Source organism: Larus michahellis, chromosome 24, assembly GCF_964199755.1.
Source record: "Larus michahellis chromosome 24, bLarMic1.1, whole genome shotgun sequence".
Classification (NCBI taxonomy): Eukaryota; Metazoa; Chordata; class Aves; order Charadriiformes; family Laridae; genus Larus; species Larus michahellis.
In genome coordinates, this window is record NC_133919.1 from 1,030,966 (window position 1) to 1,048,211 (window position 17,246).

The 17,246-nt window shown below is 53.7% G+C and overlaps 1 protein-coding gene across 13 annotated transcripts in view; it reads right to left on the reverse strand.

The window, feature by feature from the left end:
- OTUD7B (OTU deubiquitinase 7B) overlaps window positions 1-14,086 on the reverse strand; it is a 32,593-nt gene extending 18,507 nt beyond the window's left edge. The window contains exons 1-6 of one of the 13 annotated variants that reach the window (XM_074566863.1): window positions 13,966-14,077; window positions 13,005-13,148; window positions 12,788-12,923; window positions 10,961-11,029; window positions 9,127-9,512; window positions 1,706-8,126 (exon numbers count right to left, since the gene is read on the reverse strand). In XM_074566863.1, the coding sequence (XP_074422964.1) occupies window positions 1,706-1,778 (73 nt within the window). In that variant the 5' untranslated portion in view covers window positions 1,779-8,126; window positions 9,127-9,512; window positions 10,961-11,029; ... (1 more) ...; window positions 13,005-13,148; window positions 13,966-14,077. Of the gene's footprint in view, window positions 1-1,705; window positions 8,140-9,126; window positions 11,030-12,787; window positions 12,924-13,004; window positions 13,149-13,965 lie in introns of all 13 variants that reach the window. The other 12 variants (XM_074566862.1, XM_074566861.1, XM_074566860.1 and 9 more) reach the window with 12 other exon arrangements.
- Window positions 14,087-17,246: the final 3,160 nt, after the last annotated feature.

The window sequence follows — 17,246 nt, forward strand, 5'->3', positions numbered from 1 at the left end:
GGTTCCAACCCCCTTCCATGGGCAGGGACACCACTTCACTTTATACACCTATTTTATCTGACCGCTTTCGCTAATATCCGCCTAAAAAAAAAAAAAAAAATTAAAAAAAAATAATAATCTGTGTTTTCCCTTCATTTCCACCCCTGGAATTGTCAACTCCACCCAGGCTGCAGGAGAAACAGCAGCAACTCAGCGGCACGTCACAAAAATGAGCTAAAATCACCCACGTCAAAATAAATCACCGCGTGCACGAGACTGAGAGCTTGAAGGAATATCTGCTTCAGCCTTTTCTATTGCGAGCCTAAGCGTTTCTTCCAAAAGATAATATTAGAAACCCTGACACGAAACAAAGCAACCTAAACCCAGAAACCAGAAGACAAACACACCACAAAACCCACAACTTGCCAGATTTCCGCCGTGCCGGCGCTCAGCTCGACAAATTAAAAGCTGAAAGTCTGAACCAAAGGGAACAGGAGCCTTGGAGGGGAAAAAGCGACGAATCGATGCCGCAAGCGCCAGGGAGGTGGAGCAAATTGCCTAAAGACACAGATTACAGCAATAATTTCAGGGCTTTGAATTTATTCCTGCTCGAGCATCCGGAGCCAGGGCGGATACTGTAGCAGCATCGGCTGGTTGCGGGTTTAAGCAAGCACAAAAATGACCTGTATCACACGAGAAAAGGAAGAAACACAGCGAGTCTGGTCTTGCGTTATAATTCCTGATTGGTTAACTAATGTACAAACTGCCCCGCAACGTCCGTGTCCTCCAGCGTTACAGCACAGGCCGGTATTTACTCACCAACCCCTTGTCAGCGTTAACCCAAAGGCAACACTCGCCAGCGACTTTACAGCCCCAAAATTAAGCCCTGGGATTCCTTTCTCCTCCGCCCCTTCCCGTTGCTGTAAGTACAGGGTGAAAAATAAAAATTACCTGCAGCCTTCAACCAGACACCATCACCAACGAGCACCCTCTCCATCTCACGGAGTTTTGGAGAAAACACCATGTTTTAGGGCAAATATATGCATTTAAAAAAAAAACAACAAAAAAACCACCAGGTTGAGCACGCCAGAAAGCCGCCAGCGCGGTGCGTGGAGGCTCTCGAGGGCTGGTTTGCCCCTTCGAAAGCAAACCGGCTGAAGGCAGGCGATGCACGATCCGATTCCCAAGCATCCCGAGCGTCTCCATCCCCTCCAACCAACGGACACGGCGCAGAAGGAACCTCCCGCGCCGGGCGAGATGGGGCTCCGAGGGGATGCTCTGCCAGGAGTGGCCACCGACACCAAGAAAACACGATTTATATCGGAATAATCAAACCACCTTTGCACGCAGAACAAGGTATACCAGTAAGAGCAGCGTTTTGCCTATATAATTACCACCCTCGTGCTTTGCAAACACAGCAGCTCCCCCAGCGCCGGCCCTTCAGCCCTTCGGAAGGCGCCGCTGCTATCAAGAAATAAAATATCCTGAAGTTTTGCTGCTTGTGGCGAGAACCACAGACAAAGGGAGGGAAACGGTGCTCCCGGATGATGCCTTCTCCTTCCTGACATTTGAAATTCATTATCCGACGGAGGCGTAATGAGAAACCGAGGCAGAATTCCACCGCGGCACGAGTTTAGTATCTCGGGCACCGCACTCCCCAGCCACCAGCCTTTTTCCCACCCGCCGCCTCTGCCTCTTCCCTTCTTTTATTCCCCATTTTCTTTACCTTCCAGCAGGTCTCTGGCCAGTCCCGGCTCTGCCCCCGTTGAGCGAACAAAGTCGGAGAGGACGATGTCCATAGCCGAGGCCGCGGGCTCCCGGATCCCCACCGGCGGCTGGGCTCGGATCTGCGCCTGGGCATCAATCTAGGAAAGGAGACAACACGGCGGCTCGCGTTACTCCCCAGCAAATAATTAGCCCGGCCGGGCAGCCTGCGAGCCAGCCGGGAAATATCCAATGGCAGGTGCCGAGGGGGGGAAAAAAAACCAACACCCCCCTCCCCCCCCCTTAAAACTCATCGTATTTGTGTTGAACTCATTGATAACTGGGAGGAAAAAAAAAAAAAAATACAAATTCTGCTGCTTTCTCCCCGCGCAACTCCGCTAACAACAGGCACACCAAGGCAAATTAAGGGCAAAAAATCCATAACACTTCTAATTTCAAATGTGGTGGAGCTTTTCTTTCTGAAATCGCGGACAAGTAGCCAGGAGAACAAACGAGTTTATTTGGTAGCGGCAAGAGAGCAGAAAGTTTCTCTTATACATTCGCAGAGAGCTCGGCGTCCCAGCACACGGGGAATAAAAGCAAGACTAAACCCACTGGAATTAGATGTTGCCTCTGCAAAACAAAACAAAAAGCCCCTTTCAGGTAAAGAAGGAAAAAAAAAAAAAAAATAAATCCAATTCCTCTTCTTGCAGAAAAAAAAAAAAAGAAAAAGCTAATTCCTCTTGTTGCAGAAAATACAAATGCCCCAGTTTGGATCTTCTTCCCAGAAGGAGCAAAACCAGCCCGGCCAGGCGCGAATGACGTAAATCTGAAATTTTCACAGGTTCTGAGACTGCGAGGTGTGTGCTCTCCAAAATCCTGACTTTCTGCATTCCTCGGGGCAGAGAGGGAGCGTGGCAGCACCCGCCGCAGCTCGGACCCGCCAAACGCCGCCGCGGAGGGTTATTATTGTCATCTTTTTGCAGTTAAAGGGTTATGATAAAAATTCGGCCATCGAGGAAGAGAAACTGCTGGAGAGAAATTCATCCCAAGCTGAAAATTTGGCACGTGAAGAAGAGGGGGAAGAAAATGTGTGAGGCTGGGTGAGGGAGGTGTTGGGGCCCTGGGAGGGAATTTCAGTATTTTATGGAAAATGAACAAACCTCTTTGTTTTCCTGCTGCTTTTTTTTTTAAAAAAAAAAAAAAAAAAAAAAAAAAAAAGGGGGGGAAAAGTCTCTTTTCAGGATTATACCTAAAGATGGGCAAAACTCCACAGTGCCTTAAAAAAAAAAAAGTCTCCTTTCAGGATTATTCCTAAAGATGGGCAAAACTCCCCAAGAGCTGCAAGTCAACCATCCACGCTTTAATCTGGAATTTCCTGGCTTTGTTGGTTAACCGTTCTCGTTATCTTCCACGCTCGCTAATCGTACACTTATTAACTTCACGCACACAGAAAAACTACTTAATATTCTTTTATCGCCGGAGCAATCTCGGGGCTATTGTCGGCTGAAGGCAATCCTAAATCCAAGGGCATTCAGACGGGGAAAATTTGGCAGGCGGCTCTTGCTCTTGTCCCATTAACGATGTAGGGAACATCCCTAATTAGAAGCCAGATGTTTGTATCCTCTAGCCATTGGCGATAGAAACAGCGAAAGAGTTTCTAAATGAAAAACTTGCTGCAATAAAGGATAACTTTCTTCTGGTGGTTAAAAAAAAAAAAAATTAAAAAAAAAATAAGCGTATGCGGCAAAGCGTGGCTTTTTGGGAGGAAAAGAGCAGCAGCACAACCCACACCCGCTAACTCATGGCATTTGCAGTTACCCAGCAAACTCCCGCGCGCTCGAAAACGTCAGCCAAAACACAGATGGGAAATTCCGGGTGCCCCGAGGGATTTATCGCCGGGGCTCCCCCGAAGGAACGGCCTTCTCCTCTCTTATTTCCTTTGCCGCGCAAGGGAAAAGCGCTCTCCTCTTCCCTCCAGCCCTTACGGGGAGGAAATCCCGGCACAAGGGCATCGGTGACCACAAATACAGCATCCAGCGAGGGCTACAGGCATCGAGCACACCCAAATACCCCCCCTAAATATATATATACACATAAAAAAATAAATATACGTCTGTATACAGAGTGGGCAGGTATGGTGCTACCACGACCACTTCCAATGCTGGATATAATCCCTAAGTCACCTTCCCCTTTACACCGCAACTAGAAACGTGCTAGAGAAAGTGTACTTAGAGCTAAAACCCAGTTGTTTCTACGATCTCCAACAGTTATTTGCAGGACTTAAGCAAATTAAACGGTGCATAGCTGCGATTTAAGCTTCCCGAAGAACCCAGCCTCCCCTCCATCCAGCACGGCCATCACACAAACTTCACCCCAAACCCCTCCAGGTACCGGTTTTCCTCCGATATTTAATCGGAACGGGCAACAAAAAGGGCAAGAGGACTAAGCAAATAAGTCACCTGAAAATACCGGAGGAGCAGCCCCAATGCAAAACGCCTCACCTTTCATATTTTAGATTTTTTGGGACGAATTTGCCTGTTTAGCAAAGCAGGTCATCAGATTTTTACTCTACAGCTTTGACGCAAATCCCAAATACTGAAGGAAGCCATTGATCGTGTCCCACGTCGTGGGGTTTTTCCATTATCATACAGTCCTTTTTTTTTTTTTTTTTTTTTTAAGGTATCTAAGAAACACTCCATAATCGGTACTTTAGAAGGAAACGCTACTTTTAAAATACTTACATTTTAAGCTATTCCAGTGCAAAAAATCCAAGCGTAATGCTCTCTGCACCCCAAGCTTTTGCTGCTTTTGTGTGCAAATTAACAGCTGAATTTTGAGTCCTGCCATCACGCAAAAAGGGCAACCTCCACATTTCCCTCTTCCTGCTAACGAAAAGCCAAAACCAAATTGCCTTAATTTGCAGAGGCTTTAATTAGAACGATTCCCTGTGCACTGCCTGGCTATGGGAGGGAAGCACCCAGAAGCACTAGCAAAACGTGCTTCCGAAGATGCCGCTATCCCAAAACTCCTTTAATTTCCCCCAACATTTCTACATCTTGCACGTCCCTTGAAGCTTTTCTCATTTAATTCCGCCCCCCCCCAGCAGTAGCCACTAATGGAAGGTGTTGGAAAACCAACGCGTTTTCCTTAATTGCATTTTCCAGGTACAAAAAGGAGTCAAGAAAACGCACCTCCAAGCTCTTTGGCTAATGAAGAATCTTGATTTGAGAGGGGGAAAGGCGTCCGCGTGGAGCAGGAGCTCCCGGCGAGGCTTCGTTCCCAAATCCAAGTTAAAACAGCAGCAGGAACACGCGGCCGCCGCCTCCTGCTGTGATAAGGCCCCGGCAGCACTTGCCCATCGCCTTTTTTTTTTTTTGGCAAGAAACGTGACTTTCTTGCCGCTTTTGGCACCGACGCCGCACCCGCAGCCCAAAATCACAACCACAGGCGCTGCGGGGTAAACTTTATAGACGGCTTTTTGGGACGCAGCCATCGGCTACTGCGAGCAGCCCCAAAGGCGACAGACCCGCGATATATCCTGGCGTATATACCCCAGCAGTTTATATTCAATATTTTATCTAAGAGCAAAAAAAAAAAAAAAAGGGGCAAGTAATTGCTCCCGGAAACCTGTCATGATTCCCACGCTGAGGTTTGCAAAACTTCCAGGAAGAAAAAAAACAACCAAACACACACAACACCAAAACACAACCGAACCCCACCCCAAATAACATCAAAACACCTTTAATTGCAAAACGTACTATTGATATTGTGCCTCGAGAGGATTTATGTCTTGGTGTGGCCTCTTGTCAATAAGGTTTCCCAAAATTTTAGGTAGAGGAGCAGAGCAGAGAGCCGGGGGAGCAGAGTGCCTCCTCCGCAGCCAAATCCAGAGGAAAAGCAGTTTTTATTGGAATAATACAATCGGAATTTTTTTTGTAATAATAATTGTGGATTGTACACTGGGAGCGGACAATGGTGCAGTGTTATCTGCGCCCCATCAGGAAAACTCTTTGGCAGCACGTTTTGGGGGGGAGTGCTGTAAAACGCGTACCCAGCCACTGCTCCGGGTTGCCGAGGGATATTCTGGCCATCTCCCTGCAGACCAACGGGAGACCAAGGGACACAGCGCATTTATTCCTTCCCCATCCCATTCCGCTCTACCTTGAAATATGGGGGGAAAAAAAATAAACAGCTTGATGGATGCGCTGGTTTGGTGGCTGCAGAACGTGGGGTTTTGGGGCTTCACGTCCTCGCTGAATCCTCATTTTCTTTGCACGGCAGCTCAGTTCTGCCTTTCCAGGTCGCTCCCCTCCGTCTCCCACGGCTCGTTACCTCCCGTACCCCTTCTCTCCTCTCCCGTGGGTCACGTCTGCTCCGGTTCCAGGGCTGGAACATCACGGCTGAGGCTTCTCCGTCCCACCACAGCCCTCGTCCACTGGAGGCTGCAGAGCATTACGCTCACAGCGGACTTGCAGCCCCACCACTTCCGACCCAATATTTTGAAACCATAAGAGTTTATTAACCCTTCTGCTGATGGATCTTGTCAGAGACCACGGCTTCCCAGACGTTTTGGCGTGCTCTCAGCTTTACTTTTCCCCAAGAATTTGCCATATCACTGTCTGGATAAAAATCGGTGTTCCAGAGGGTTTCCCTTGTCCCAGCACCTTTCAGATGCCCGCAATCTCTGGCCAAGCTCCATAGAGATAAGAAATCAGGTCAAAGCTCAGTGCCGCTCCACGTGGAATCCCACATTCACCCCAGTTTCTTCTCCTTTTCCTTTGGGAACGCACATGTTTTAAATACGAGCTCCAGAGGCGGCTTCATCGGGCCACCAGCAGCATCTTCAGCTCTCCTAAAAGCTGCTCATTTTCAGGGATTCTCCGATCTCCAGGGGCCTCTTTATGCCATCGGCTCACATCTCCATCGGATGCACTGCGGGATAATGTCAGTGGTCTCAAACCTCTGGAAATCCATGTATTTTTACTCCCACCGGGCACGCGTTGCCCTCACCGACCTCATTTCCCAAGCATCTCCCTCCCGATGCCGCTCTCTGAAGAAACGGCTTTATTCGGATCAGCGACAAAACACCTACCCCATAGGGACGTCACAATATTTAGTTAGCTAATGTTTGTAAAATGCTATGAAAGGCTTAATTAAGCCTCGCCCTTATGAGACACTGGAAGGATTGGGAGGCTCATTTCAGAGGCAGACGGGGGCCAGGCGACGAAAAGATGAGTTTCCACCTCCCATCACCAGCCACTCTGTAAATCATCCTGGGGGAAAAAACCCAGAAAGACATAAAGTGCCATCGCCTCGTGGTCAGAGGCAAAGATCCAAGACGGTATTTTAAACGTTCACCTGCAAAAAGAGCACAACGCTCAAATCCAATAAATAAAAAGCTCGTTATGCGCAGGACCGGGTTCTTATGTGACCGACCGCCAGCTACAGGACCAATCCCCCCCACGCGGAGCCGCCTCCGCTCCGGCTATCAAAGCTTACCAAAGCGATTTACGACGGGGCCGGGTCAGGCGGCGAGGTGTGGATTTACGGCTGCCTGCCCTCGTTCCTCCACAGTCCGTCAGGAGTTTTTACAAGGCAGTGACTGCTCAGCGCCCACGCCCCGGGCAGACCCCCCAGCTGCATCGCGACGGGAGCTCCTTCTGCCCCAAAAACCAGCTCCCGGAGCCCCCCAGCCTCTGCAAGAAGTCACTGGTCGCAGGGCGAGAGTGACTCGGGCAGCTAATTAACGCAATTTAAACACCCACGGCCGCCGTCCGGGGCAAAGCCTCAACCTTTTGGTCAAACTTACCAAAAACTCAACTTCCACCCCAGCTCGCACGAAGCGAGCAGCAAGGGCGTCCCGCTCCTCTGCGCAGACGAGCTGCTAAAGAAGCCTGAATTTAAATCCGACAGAATTAGTCGATCATACCTCTGAAGGCCACATTCAGTGTATTAATCCAGTTCCAACTGCTCTTCTCCCCTAAATTTTTATTTTTAAAAGAACAAACAAGGGAATTCAAGGCGTAACACCTTCCTGGCCGTGTTGGGCTTGAATAGCACAGGCTCAAAACAAAGCTAAAAGGTTATTAACAAATTACTCTCCACCTTGAGATGTTTCTAAAGACAAAAAAGCCACGGGGTGTTGCTTAAATCCTCACGAGTTCCTGGGATTTTGGAAGGGACCCAACATGGTGCCCGGCTGGACCCGGAGGTGTTTTGCAGAACTGCCAGCAAATGGTTTCGGGCTGATTCATTGGGGGTTTGGGTGTTTTGTTTTTTTTTCCTTATAGTCCTCTCCAGAAAGGACGGCTGAGTTCATCGCTGCTGGAAATGCTTCACCCCGTGTCGCTGTCGTGCCCAAACACGCTGGCATACGAATACTTGCAGAGCACGGTCCTCCAGAAGGAGCCAGCCACCAGCATCAGCGAACGACGACTCCCCTGCGAGAAAAAGCTTTTTTGCCAAAAAAAAAAAAAAAAAAAAAAAAAAAAAAAAAAAAAAAAAAAGAAGCCTCACACCCAACTAACCCTCCTGGTTCCTGGTCACCTTATGGTGACGTACTGAGCTCCGCTTCCAAAAACACTTCCCATGCTCGGCACCGCACCCCACCAGCTGCTTTATCACTCTTGTGCAAATATGGGAGGAAAGCACAGAAAACGTGAATTTACAACTGTGCGCCCAACGCCCTGCTAAGAGCCTCCTGGAGGCCAAGTATTTCAGAGCCTTCATCCTCCTGCAGCAGACGGCCCTGCTTTCTGAAAGCCAATCTTATCAAAACCAGCAACGTAGCGTGAAATCTTCAGTTCTGGCACAAAAGCAGGTTGAATAGGAAAAAAAAAAAAAAGAAATGAAAGTTGGGTGGGTATTTTTTGTAATCTGTCTCAAAAAAAGCTGCCTGGCAAGAGATGTGCTGACAATCCCTGCCGTCCCAGCGGCCAAGCCCAGGCCACCAGCACCAGACCCGGCTCTCGGAGCTGCTTTAAACACGTTTTGATCCAGGAGTAACTAAAACCAAGGCCAGAGGCAGGTGTCCCCCTTCAGCCCGGGGCTCCCGCGCCCCACACAGCGGGACACAGCAACCACAGCTGTAGCAGGAAACTCTACGGTTTCAGCCCAAGGAAAATGCTGGCGTCAAAAGCACACGTGCAACCTCTCTGGTTGTTAAACTCCAGTTGTAAGTCAACATCGGGAAAGGCAGCAGCAGCCCAGGAGGGTTGCTTTGAGCCGGGGTTCGTTTGCTGATGAGGAGCGCGATGAGGAAAGGGTGGACCAGGCAGGACAGGACCAGGCCACGCCGGGGGTCTTTGGGTGGCCTCTGCCTCTCAATCGACACAATAAATTCCTGCCATCAGTGGCTTTAAAGACACCAGGAACACAGCCCGACACCACGTTTTGCCGGCTCCCCGCCCACGGATGACACACAGGGTTTTATTACGTTACCTGGAGGCTTCTCCACTGCTTCTGCCCAGGATTATCAGCGATTTATCAACCTGCTCTTCCCCCCCCCAGCTGGCACCAGGGCGATGATTCCGATGGAGCAACACAGCGGGGAGATTACGCCGAGCCGTGAGTCACACCTCGCCCCGAACTATAATAAGCCTGATCCTTACACAAACAGTATTTCTTGCTCGGTCACCGCGCCCAGAGAAAGAGAGAGGGAAAAGCCGCGCATCCCAGGGATGCCTCCACCTACGGCCCCTTCGGAGCTTCCTCCTTCCAGGCGGCGAAACGACGGGCGTGGAGAAAAGCCGGGTTTGGTTAATCTCTATGTGAGTCTGCAGAACCTTCGTAACAGGAACGGACCAAAATTAAAACGGTTGGTCCATCTAGAACAAGAGTAAAGTCAGAAAAAAATAATACACAGAACTGAAGCGACTCGCGGCTTCCTCGCTCCCCACACCCTCTCCGCTGCATAATACAACACCACATTAACTTGCCAAGTTTTGGGGAGGCACAGAGCATCCTGGTCCTCCACGGCAATTCCTGCGGACTGCTCCCCACCCCACCTCCGTCGGGCAAATGAAGAGAGTCCAAGGGCAGAAATAAAAAGGAAGCGAGGTAAAATAATTAAGTGTCCCTCAGCTTCGCCACTGGTGCCTTCCAGGGCATAATGGGGGGAAAAAAATAACCATCAAACACACTTAACTAAATAAACATTTCACCAGAAACAAAGACAATCCGCAGAACAGGGAAGATGGACTAGTGGTTCCGGGATCGTAATTTTCAGGGGCTTTAATTTTCTTATTCTGTTAAGATTTCAATCATGCCGAGATCATGTACTTCAGAAAAGAAAAGTAAAAAAAAAAAGTATATTTTTGAGGGCTAGTGGCAAAAGTAAGCATTAAACATGATCAGGAACTCCTGTAGTGTAGGCAGCCTTTGACAGCTTTGAAAAGGTATTTCCAGGAATATTTTCGGAGTGTAAAACTATGTTGTCTCTCCCCCAGCTCCGCCGCGTGACCGTCTGACGAGGGCAGGGACCCGCGCCAGGGCTCGGGGCCCAGAAGCCGAGTCAGCGTGTGACCTTGGCCGGGCACACCCCAGGCTGGCGGATGCGGGGGGAACCTCCAAGCTGGACCCCCCAAGCCCCCGAGTGCCCCCAGATGAGAGCAGGGGCGGGAGGTGCCACAATCCTGGAGAGCCCGACTCCTGCCAGCAGCTTTTCGCTCCCCACCGTCAGTGCCTGTCCTGCTTTGAGGGACGGAGCTCCACCAGAAGGACCCTTCCACCAGTGAAACCTATCGATCTCCTAAACCAAAAAAACCCACCCAAAAGCCTGCAATTAGCAGCGCTTATGGCTAACGTGGAGGCAAACGCGGCCGGCTCGCTCTCCCATGGACCTGCGGGCAGCCGGAGGTTCCCGGTGCCATCCCAGCCCCGCACCTGAGCTGCCCGAGCCCGGCTCTCTCCTTAACGAGCCTGAAGGGACTCGCCACCAGCAAACGAAGCTGCTCACGCGGCTCAGCTCCAAACCAGCACCATCTGAAGGTCCTGGAGGGAGGGGAGGGGGGGTTCCTCGCTTTCTCCTCCTGCCCACGACCACGTCCCATCCCGCACCCCTGATCCGACGCTGGCAGGTTACCTAACGCAGGCCAGAAGCAGACCAAACCGAGCGGGATTAATTAACGATGCCGCGCTGAACCTGACCTGACCCAAAACCTTCATTACAGTCGCTAAGCTCCGACGAGGTGCCACACGAGGTGGGGTACGGACCGGGCAGCGCTCGCTTCAGAGAGGGCAAAAAGTCGAAGTGGCGGATCATCATCAAACCCACCGTTACCAAAATAGCGATTCCGGGTGAAAAGGAAGGTACCATGAGCTGCTCCAGCCCAAGGAAAGGGCACTGCGGATGCAAAAAAAAAAAAAAGAAAAAAAGGAATATTTGTACATGGATGCGATGGGCTGGACGCAGCGCTGAGGTTGCAGCATCTCGTGCGCGGTACAGGCAGCGCTGAGATGTCCCGTGGCTGCGGCTGGAGGTTTTCCAGCAGCAAAACGGCATTTTTAAAAACACCCTGTTGCTCAAGAGTCGGAGCACGAGCAAAGCAGCCGTTAGGCAAAAGCCACAGCGAAAGTTTATAAAAACATGACCGTTTTCCTATGCTCAGCTGCTTTTAAATGAAAACTTTAGCCTATTTTCCAGAGCTACAACCACCTGCTTCCCTTTGCTCTAAATACAGCCCTGCTAATTTCAACACCCAGATTATTCTAAAACTTGGGCTGAGGAACACACCAGCAGCCGCCCAGGAATGAAGCCTCTAAGCCCTAGAAAAGCTAGAAAAGTCTCCAACACAAACGCAGCAGCTCCGTTAAGTCCGAAAGGCTCTGCCCACAGAATGACCCCTCTTATTTATCAATTCCTCTTTCGAGGAATAAATTACAAACCCCAACTTTCTGTTTCAAAACAGTCCCGAAGGCAACACGACGGCTTTAAACCCCGATGCGGAGCAGGGTTATGCTCACAAGAATTACAGTAATTATACAACGACCCGGCTCTCTTCCCATTTTAGCCAACTCCGAGGCACACACTGAAAATAAACACCATTTTCTCCGCGGCTGCCTGCAAGGAAATTCAGTTGGAGACACGTTCACCTGCTTAAACCCGGCTGCTGCTATTTCCAGCGCAAACCCTGGTTTTGCAAGAGCCCGGTGCCCGCTGCTCTCCCGGGGGGATGCTCGCAATCAGCACCACAGCAGATCCTGCCACCCAATTAATCACCATTTCTCCCCATAGTACCGTCACCCAGCCCTCTTCCTGCCGGGGAAAATCTGTTTTTCTGTCATTTGAAGAGAGGAGTTTAGAGTTTAATCAGAGGGCCATCGGGGCCGAGGCATGAGAGCATCCCTCCCAGCACTGAGCAGAGTCACACCCGCACGGCGTCCGGCAGCACAGACTCCTCAGGAACGCAGTAAATTCGCAAAAGAAAAGCAAACCAACAGAAATTAAGGCACTAGAAACACCACAGGTCCTTCTGAGCATCCCAACAGACATCCCTGCCACACACGCCAGACAGAAAAGTCGGGAGCTGCTGCGCTGCCTCCCCTCTACGAGCTTACAGTCAAGTGGCTAAATATCACGTTTTCCCCCCAAAAACTGACACAGCGCAGACACATGCCGCTCCAGCCGCCGCACAGCAGCTTTGCCAATGCATTTTCCATTGGGAACATCCCCTGTATTTCCTGGGTAAGGGCTGTTTTCCCAGCCACACCAGGGTGATGACTTGTCATCAGCAGAAAGGAGCTCGGCACCTGCAGTCCCCACTACGCTACAAGCCACCGCACCAACTCGTCATTTTCCTTTTACACCAGCTTTAAACAGCAGCTTTTGTTCTACTGAAACTGTTAATTCAAGTATTCAAGTCTTGCAATCAGCACTGCAAAGCTTTTTTTTTTTTTAATACTTTAAGACACTATGAAGTGCCAATGAAAAAAAATCACCACGAGGCTCTAAAGCCTGAGCGAGCAGCCGGCTCCTCTGTGGCACCAGGAGTTTGCACGCTCTTTACATCGTATGGAAGAGGGTCGGGAAGAGCCGAGCTCCATGCAAGATGCGACAGAAAGTGAACCCAAACCCCAGAGTGCGACGGCCATTGGCCCTCACCAAGGACTCCTGACATGCAGCAGGGTCAGGAGGAAGAAATCTGAGGTCGTCAGCAATCCAAGGTGGAGAATTCCAGCCGTCAAATTCAGCCTTTGCGGCTACGCCATTTAAACCGACAATAACGTCTTTATTAGCCCTGCAATTCAAAGTTGAAAATCATCCCCCCTGCAAGTGCATCGCCACCGGCAAACGCATCGTGTAACTGATCATCACGCACACAGCTCGGTGTTAGCCCATTTTACAGATGGGTAAGTGGCGGGGCCAAGCCGTGCTCTCCCCAGTGTCACCGGGAGCCGTCGCCTGGGAGGATCCGTCCCGTTACCGCGCTCCTCGCGTAAGCGGCTCCCGCACCGCGGCGTTGCTGCGAAGACGTTTCCCTTAAGCAGGGGATTGTCGGGGATGCTGGGGCCGGTGAGTCACCGCCGCCTCCGCGCCCACTCAGGAACGTACGGAGTCGGCGGCGGCGGCAACCTGTAATTAGCCGGACGAGAAACTCCCTTTCCTCCCGAGACAAGGGCCGAGCCCAACTCCGGGAGCTGTTTCCACGCTGCCGAGCGCGGCCCCGCCGGCGGCGCCCGGATCCCCACGCCGACACCCGGCCCCGTTCGACGGGGAAAAGGCGACGGGTTTTCTCCGGGGCAGCCAAGTTCGCTCCAGTCGGCACCAACCACGGGGCCGGGCACCGTCCGGGCTCCCAGGCTGCCTGGGCCGCACCGGAGGGAAAGTCCCCAGATCGCAGTTATTTGGGCCAAAAAATTCACCGGGAGCAAGAACGTTTCTTAACAAACCCCCCCACGCCCGGGGACGGACCGGGCCACCCGCAGCCGCCGTCCCGCTTGCTCCCGGTGCGAGCGGGGCTCGTCTCCCCCCCCCCGCCGGGCCCCGAGCCCCGATAGGTCCCTCACACCGGCGCCAGAACCATCGACCCCCCAGGGGCGGCGGAGCCGCTGCCCGAGGGCCCATCACCGCACCAGGGCGAGGAGGACCGGCGGCGGGGGGAGCCGGGCACCCCCCCGGGCCTGCATCGGGACACCCCCCCCCCCAACCCCCGCGGCCCAACCGGGAGACCCTGAGGCGGCACCGTGACCCGCCGCCGCCCCGGGAGCCCCGAGGCCGCCGCCGCCCCGAGGCCCGGCCGCCGCTGGAAACTTTCCCGCGGGATCGCGGGCCGCCGTTACCTGTGCGCGGCTCCATGGCGGTGCGGGGCCGGCCGAGGCCGCGCTCCCGGGGGGGCGGGGGGTGTCCGGGGGGGGGAGCGGGGCCGCCGCCGCCCGTTCCGCCGTTCCGCCCCCGTTCCCGCCCGGAACGCTTTGGGGGGCGCACGCGGCGGCCCCGCCCCGCCCCGCCCCGGACCAGCCAATGGCGGCGGCCCCAGCGGCCACGCCCCTTCGGCCGGCGGCGCCACGGCGCCTGCGCGGGGGGGCGGGGGGCGGGGAGGGGGAGAGCGCCCCCTGGGGGCGGCAGGAGGGTGCCGGCCCGAGCCGCGGGGCCTCAGCGCCCACTGTGGGGCCCGAGCGGGGCCTGAGCCGCCTCGTGGGGCTGAGTCCTCAGTGTGGGGGCCTGTAACCCCACCCTGCGGCCTGAACCCCTTCACGGGGCCTAAGCGGGGCCTGAACCCCCGCTGTGGGGCCTGAGCCGACTGCCTGAGGCCTGAACCCCCACTATGGGGCTTGAACCCCCTGCGTGGGGCTTGTGTGGGGCCTGAGCCTCCCCTGTGGGGCCTGAGCGGGGTCTGAAGCCCCGGTGTGGGGCTTTATCTGCTCTGTGGGGTCTGTACCCTCCCAGTGTGGGGCCTGTAACCGCCGCTGCGGGGCCAGAGCCCCTGTGTGGGGTCTAAACCTTCACAGTGAGGCCTGAACCCTCAGCGTGGGGCCTGAACCACCAGCGTGGGTCCTGTAGCCCCAGTGTGGGGCCTGAACCCCAGTGTGGGGCCTGTGTGGGGCTTTAGCCCCTGCCTGCGGCCTGAACCCCCAAATGTGGGGCCGCCTTGGGGCCTGTAACCCCAGTGTGGAACCTGAACCCCCCGTGTGAGGTTTGTACCTCTTGCATGGGGCGGGAACCCCCAGTGTGCGGCTTGTACCCCTTCGTGGAGCCTGTGTGGGGCCAGTAACCCCAGCGTGGGGCCTGTCCCCCCAAATTCCAGCAGGCGGCGGGGAAGGTGCCGGGTCCCCCACGGCCAGTTCCCACTGGGAATTGCCTTCACAGCCAGGGAATGCCACAGGGCAGAGTGGCCCCACTGCGACCCCCCGGGCCAGAAGCCTCCCCGCAACGCAGGGGGACAATGCCGAGTGGGCCGGCCGGCACTGGGGCCTGGCAGGACAGCGTGGCCGAGTGCTCGGCATTCCCCCCGCCGTGGGCGAGGCACGCGGAAAATGTGCCGCTGGCGTTACTGCTCCGAGCCAGGAGGACGCGTCCTCCCAGAGCCAAACTGGAGGTTTCGGTGGCCAACGCGGGGTGACTCGTGATGCCGCCAGCTCTGCCCGGGGCATACTGTGAAGTCTGTGGTGGACAACCATAGGTTGGGTGTATTTGGTGCTCTGGTCCATCTCCCACTCAGCCTTTTGGCTGCACGAACACATTTCCCTGGAGGAAGATGGGGAAAGGGCCCTGGCGGTGGCAGCGGCTGCCGGGGTCCGGGGGCTGCTCGTCTGGTGGCGGTCGGTGGCAAACCCGCCGGCGCGGGGCCCGTCATGCGCAGCGTTCAGCTGATCCTGGCGCTGAATCGCAGCCTTTGTTCCCCGCCAGCAACCTCGCGTTGTTTATATCTCACACAAAAGAATTGTTTATCATGTCAGGGGCAGAGAAAAGTCCAGCAAAGAAAGAATGGTCTGTGCTGTGGAGTCCCGGCCTCCCCAGAGGCTTTTTCCCGCCCCCCGCTGCAGTGTTTGTTCAAAGGAGAGATCTTTCCGAGTGCCCCTGACTTCCCAGATGGATAGCGATGGTCCGGCACGCGGTCCCTGCTGCCTGCGCTGGCAGCCTTCGTGTCATCCTCCTCCTGTGCTGCTTCCATCAGCCGGCTCTTTCCAGCTGCTGGGAGCGATTGCAAGGGGTCAGCAAGGCAGGAGCGCTGTTAAATAAAAGTAAAATCTTGCCTCTTTTCTGCCAGTTCTAGTTTCAACCATTTCTACAGCTGGGTTCTGTCAGTGACTTTCTCTCTGAGGAAACACGCGAGGCCTCTGCACCTGCCACCAGTAACGCTGGTACTGTCCTTCCGTCCAAAACCACACACGTGGAGGCCACGGCGCCAGTGACAGTGACAGTGACAGCCATCCCCCGCGACGCAGCTCCCCAGCGCTCCCCTGGGCCTGGCTTTTTGTCGGCATTAGCAATTTTACGAGCTCAGCACAATCGGTTTTTTTACACCCTCAGCATCCTTCAGCCGAGCGTTCGCAAGGCTCCGAGCTCGGCACGGCTCTCCCCTTTCTGCAGGGGCAGCTCCGGCGCTTTCTACGAGCAGCGAGAATCAATTTGCTGTGCACCCCCAGGAGTGCCCAGGTTCCTGCTGATAGGATGGGCTGAGTATAATCCTGGTCTATATTGGTATCGGCATCAATATTGGTTGTTTAGTGTTATTAATGTTAATTATTTAGTCTTATTCTATTAAATCTGTTTATATTTGAACCCTCAGGTTTCCTTGTTGTTTCCCAATTCTCCTTCCTGGGTGGGGAGGGGTCATTGGGTGAGAGAATAACTGTCTAAACGACCCTAACTTGTTGTGGGTTTCTCAAACCATAACAGGTTCTCTTGCTTTTCCACTGCCGAACACCCTGCCGCTGGCTGGGACTTCTCCGTGCAACCCCAAACCGCGTGAGGAGTGTTGAACAGAAAGCCCGCGGGCAAACAGAAGCCGGGGTTTGCAGCTCAGCTCCTCTCTCCTGCCGTCACCAGGGGCTGGTCCCCATCAGCTGCACCGCGTGCCACGTCCTCAAGTGCCACATCTCCACTTACCCACCCACCCGGGGCCTTTTCCAGGCAAGCGTCGACTTGATTTCGTCGGGAGCTCACCATCTCTGTGACCCTGTCACTGCGATTCGGAGCCTGTGGTGAAGCTGCCTCATCCCGGGATCCTGCGAGACACCCAGCAATGCCGGACATTCCCGTCAGAGGATGCTCTGATAGGCAAAATTTGGAAGTGGAAGATGGTTCTTAAAATGCATCTTGGCATCTTGGCGTCTGCTAAACGCAGGAGGAAGGGAAAGGGGCTTTTTGGAGGAGAGAACAAGCAGCAGGCTTGGGTTTAACGAGACGACTGGGCAAACGCAATGACCAGGGCAACCAGCTGAACTACACGGGCTTTTCCAACCATTTGGGGGCTGACCGACAGTAGACGGGGTGCATCACCACAGCCTCATCCTGCAGCCCTCGGAGCAAGAATGGTCCTTGGCAGAATGCAGGGACAGTGTCCTGAGGTGCTCCCACAGTAGAAATGGTGGTGACAGCCCCGATTTCCTCGAATTAG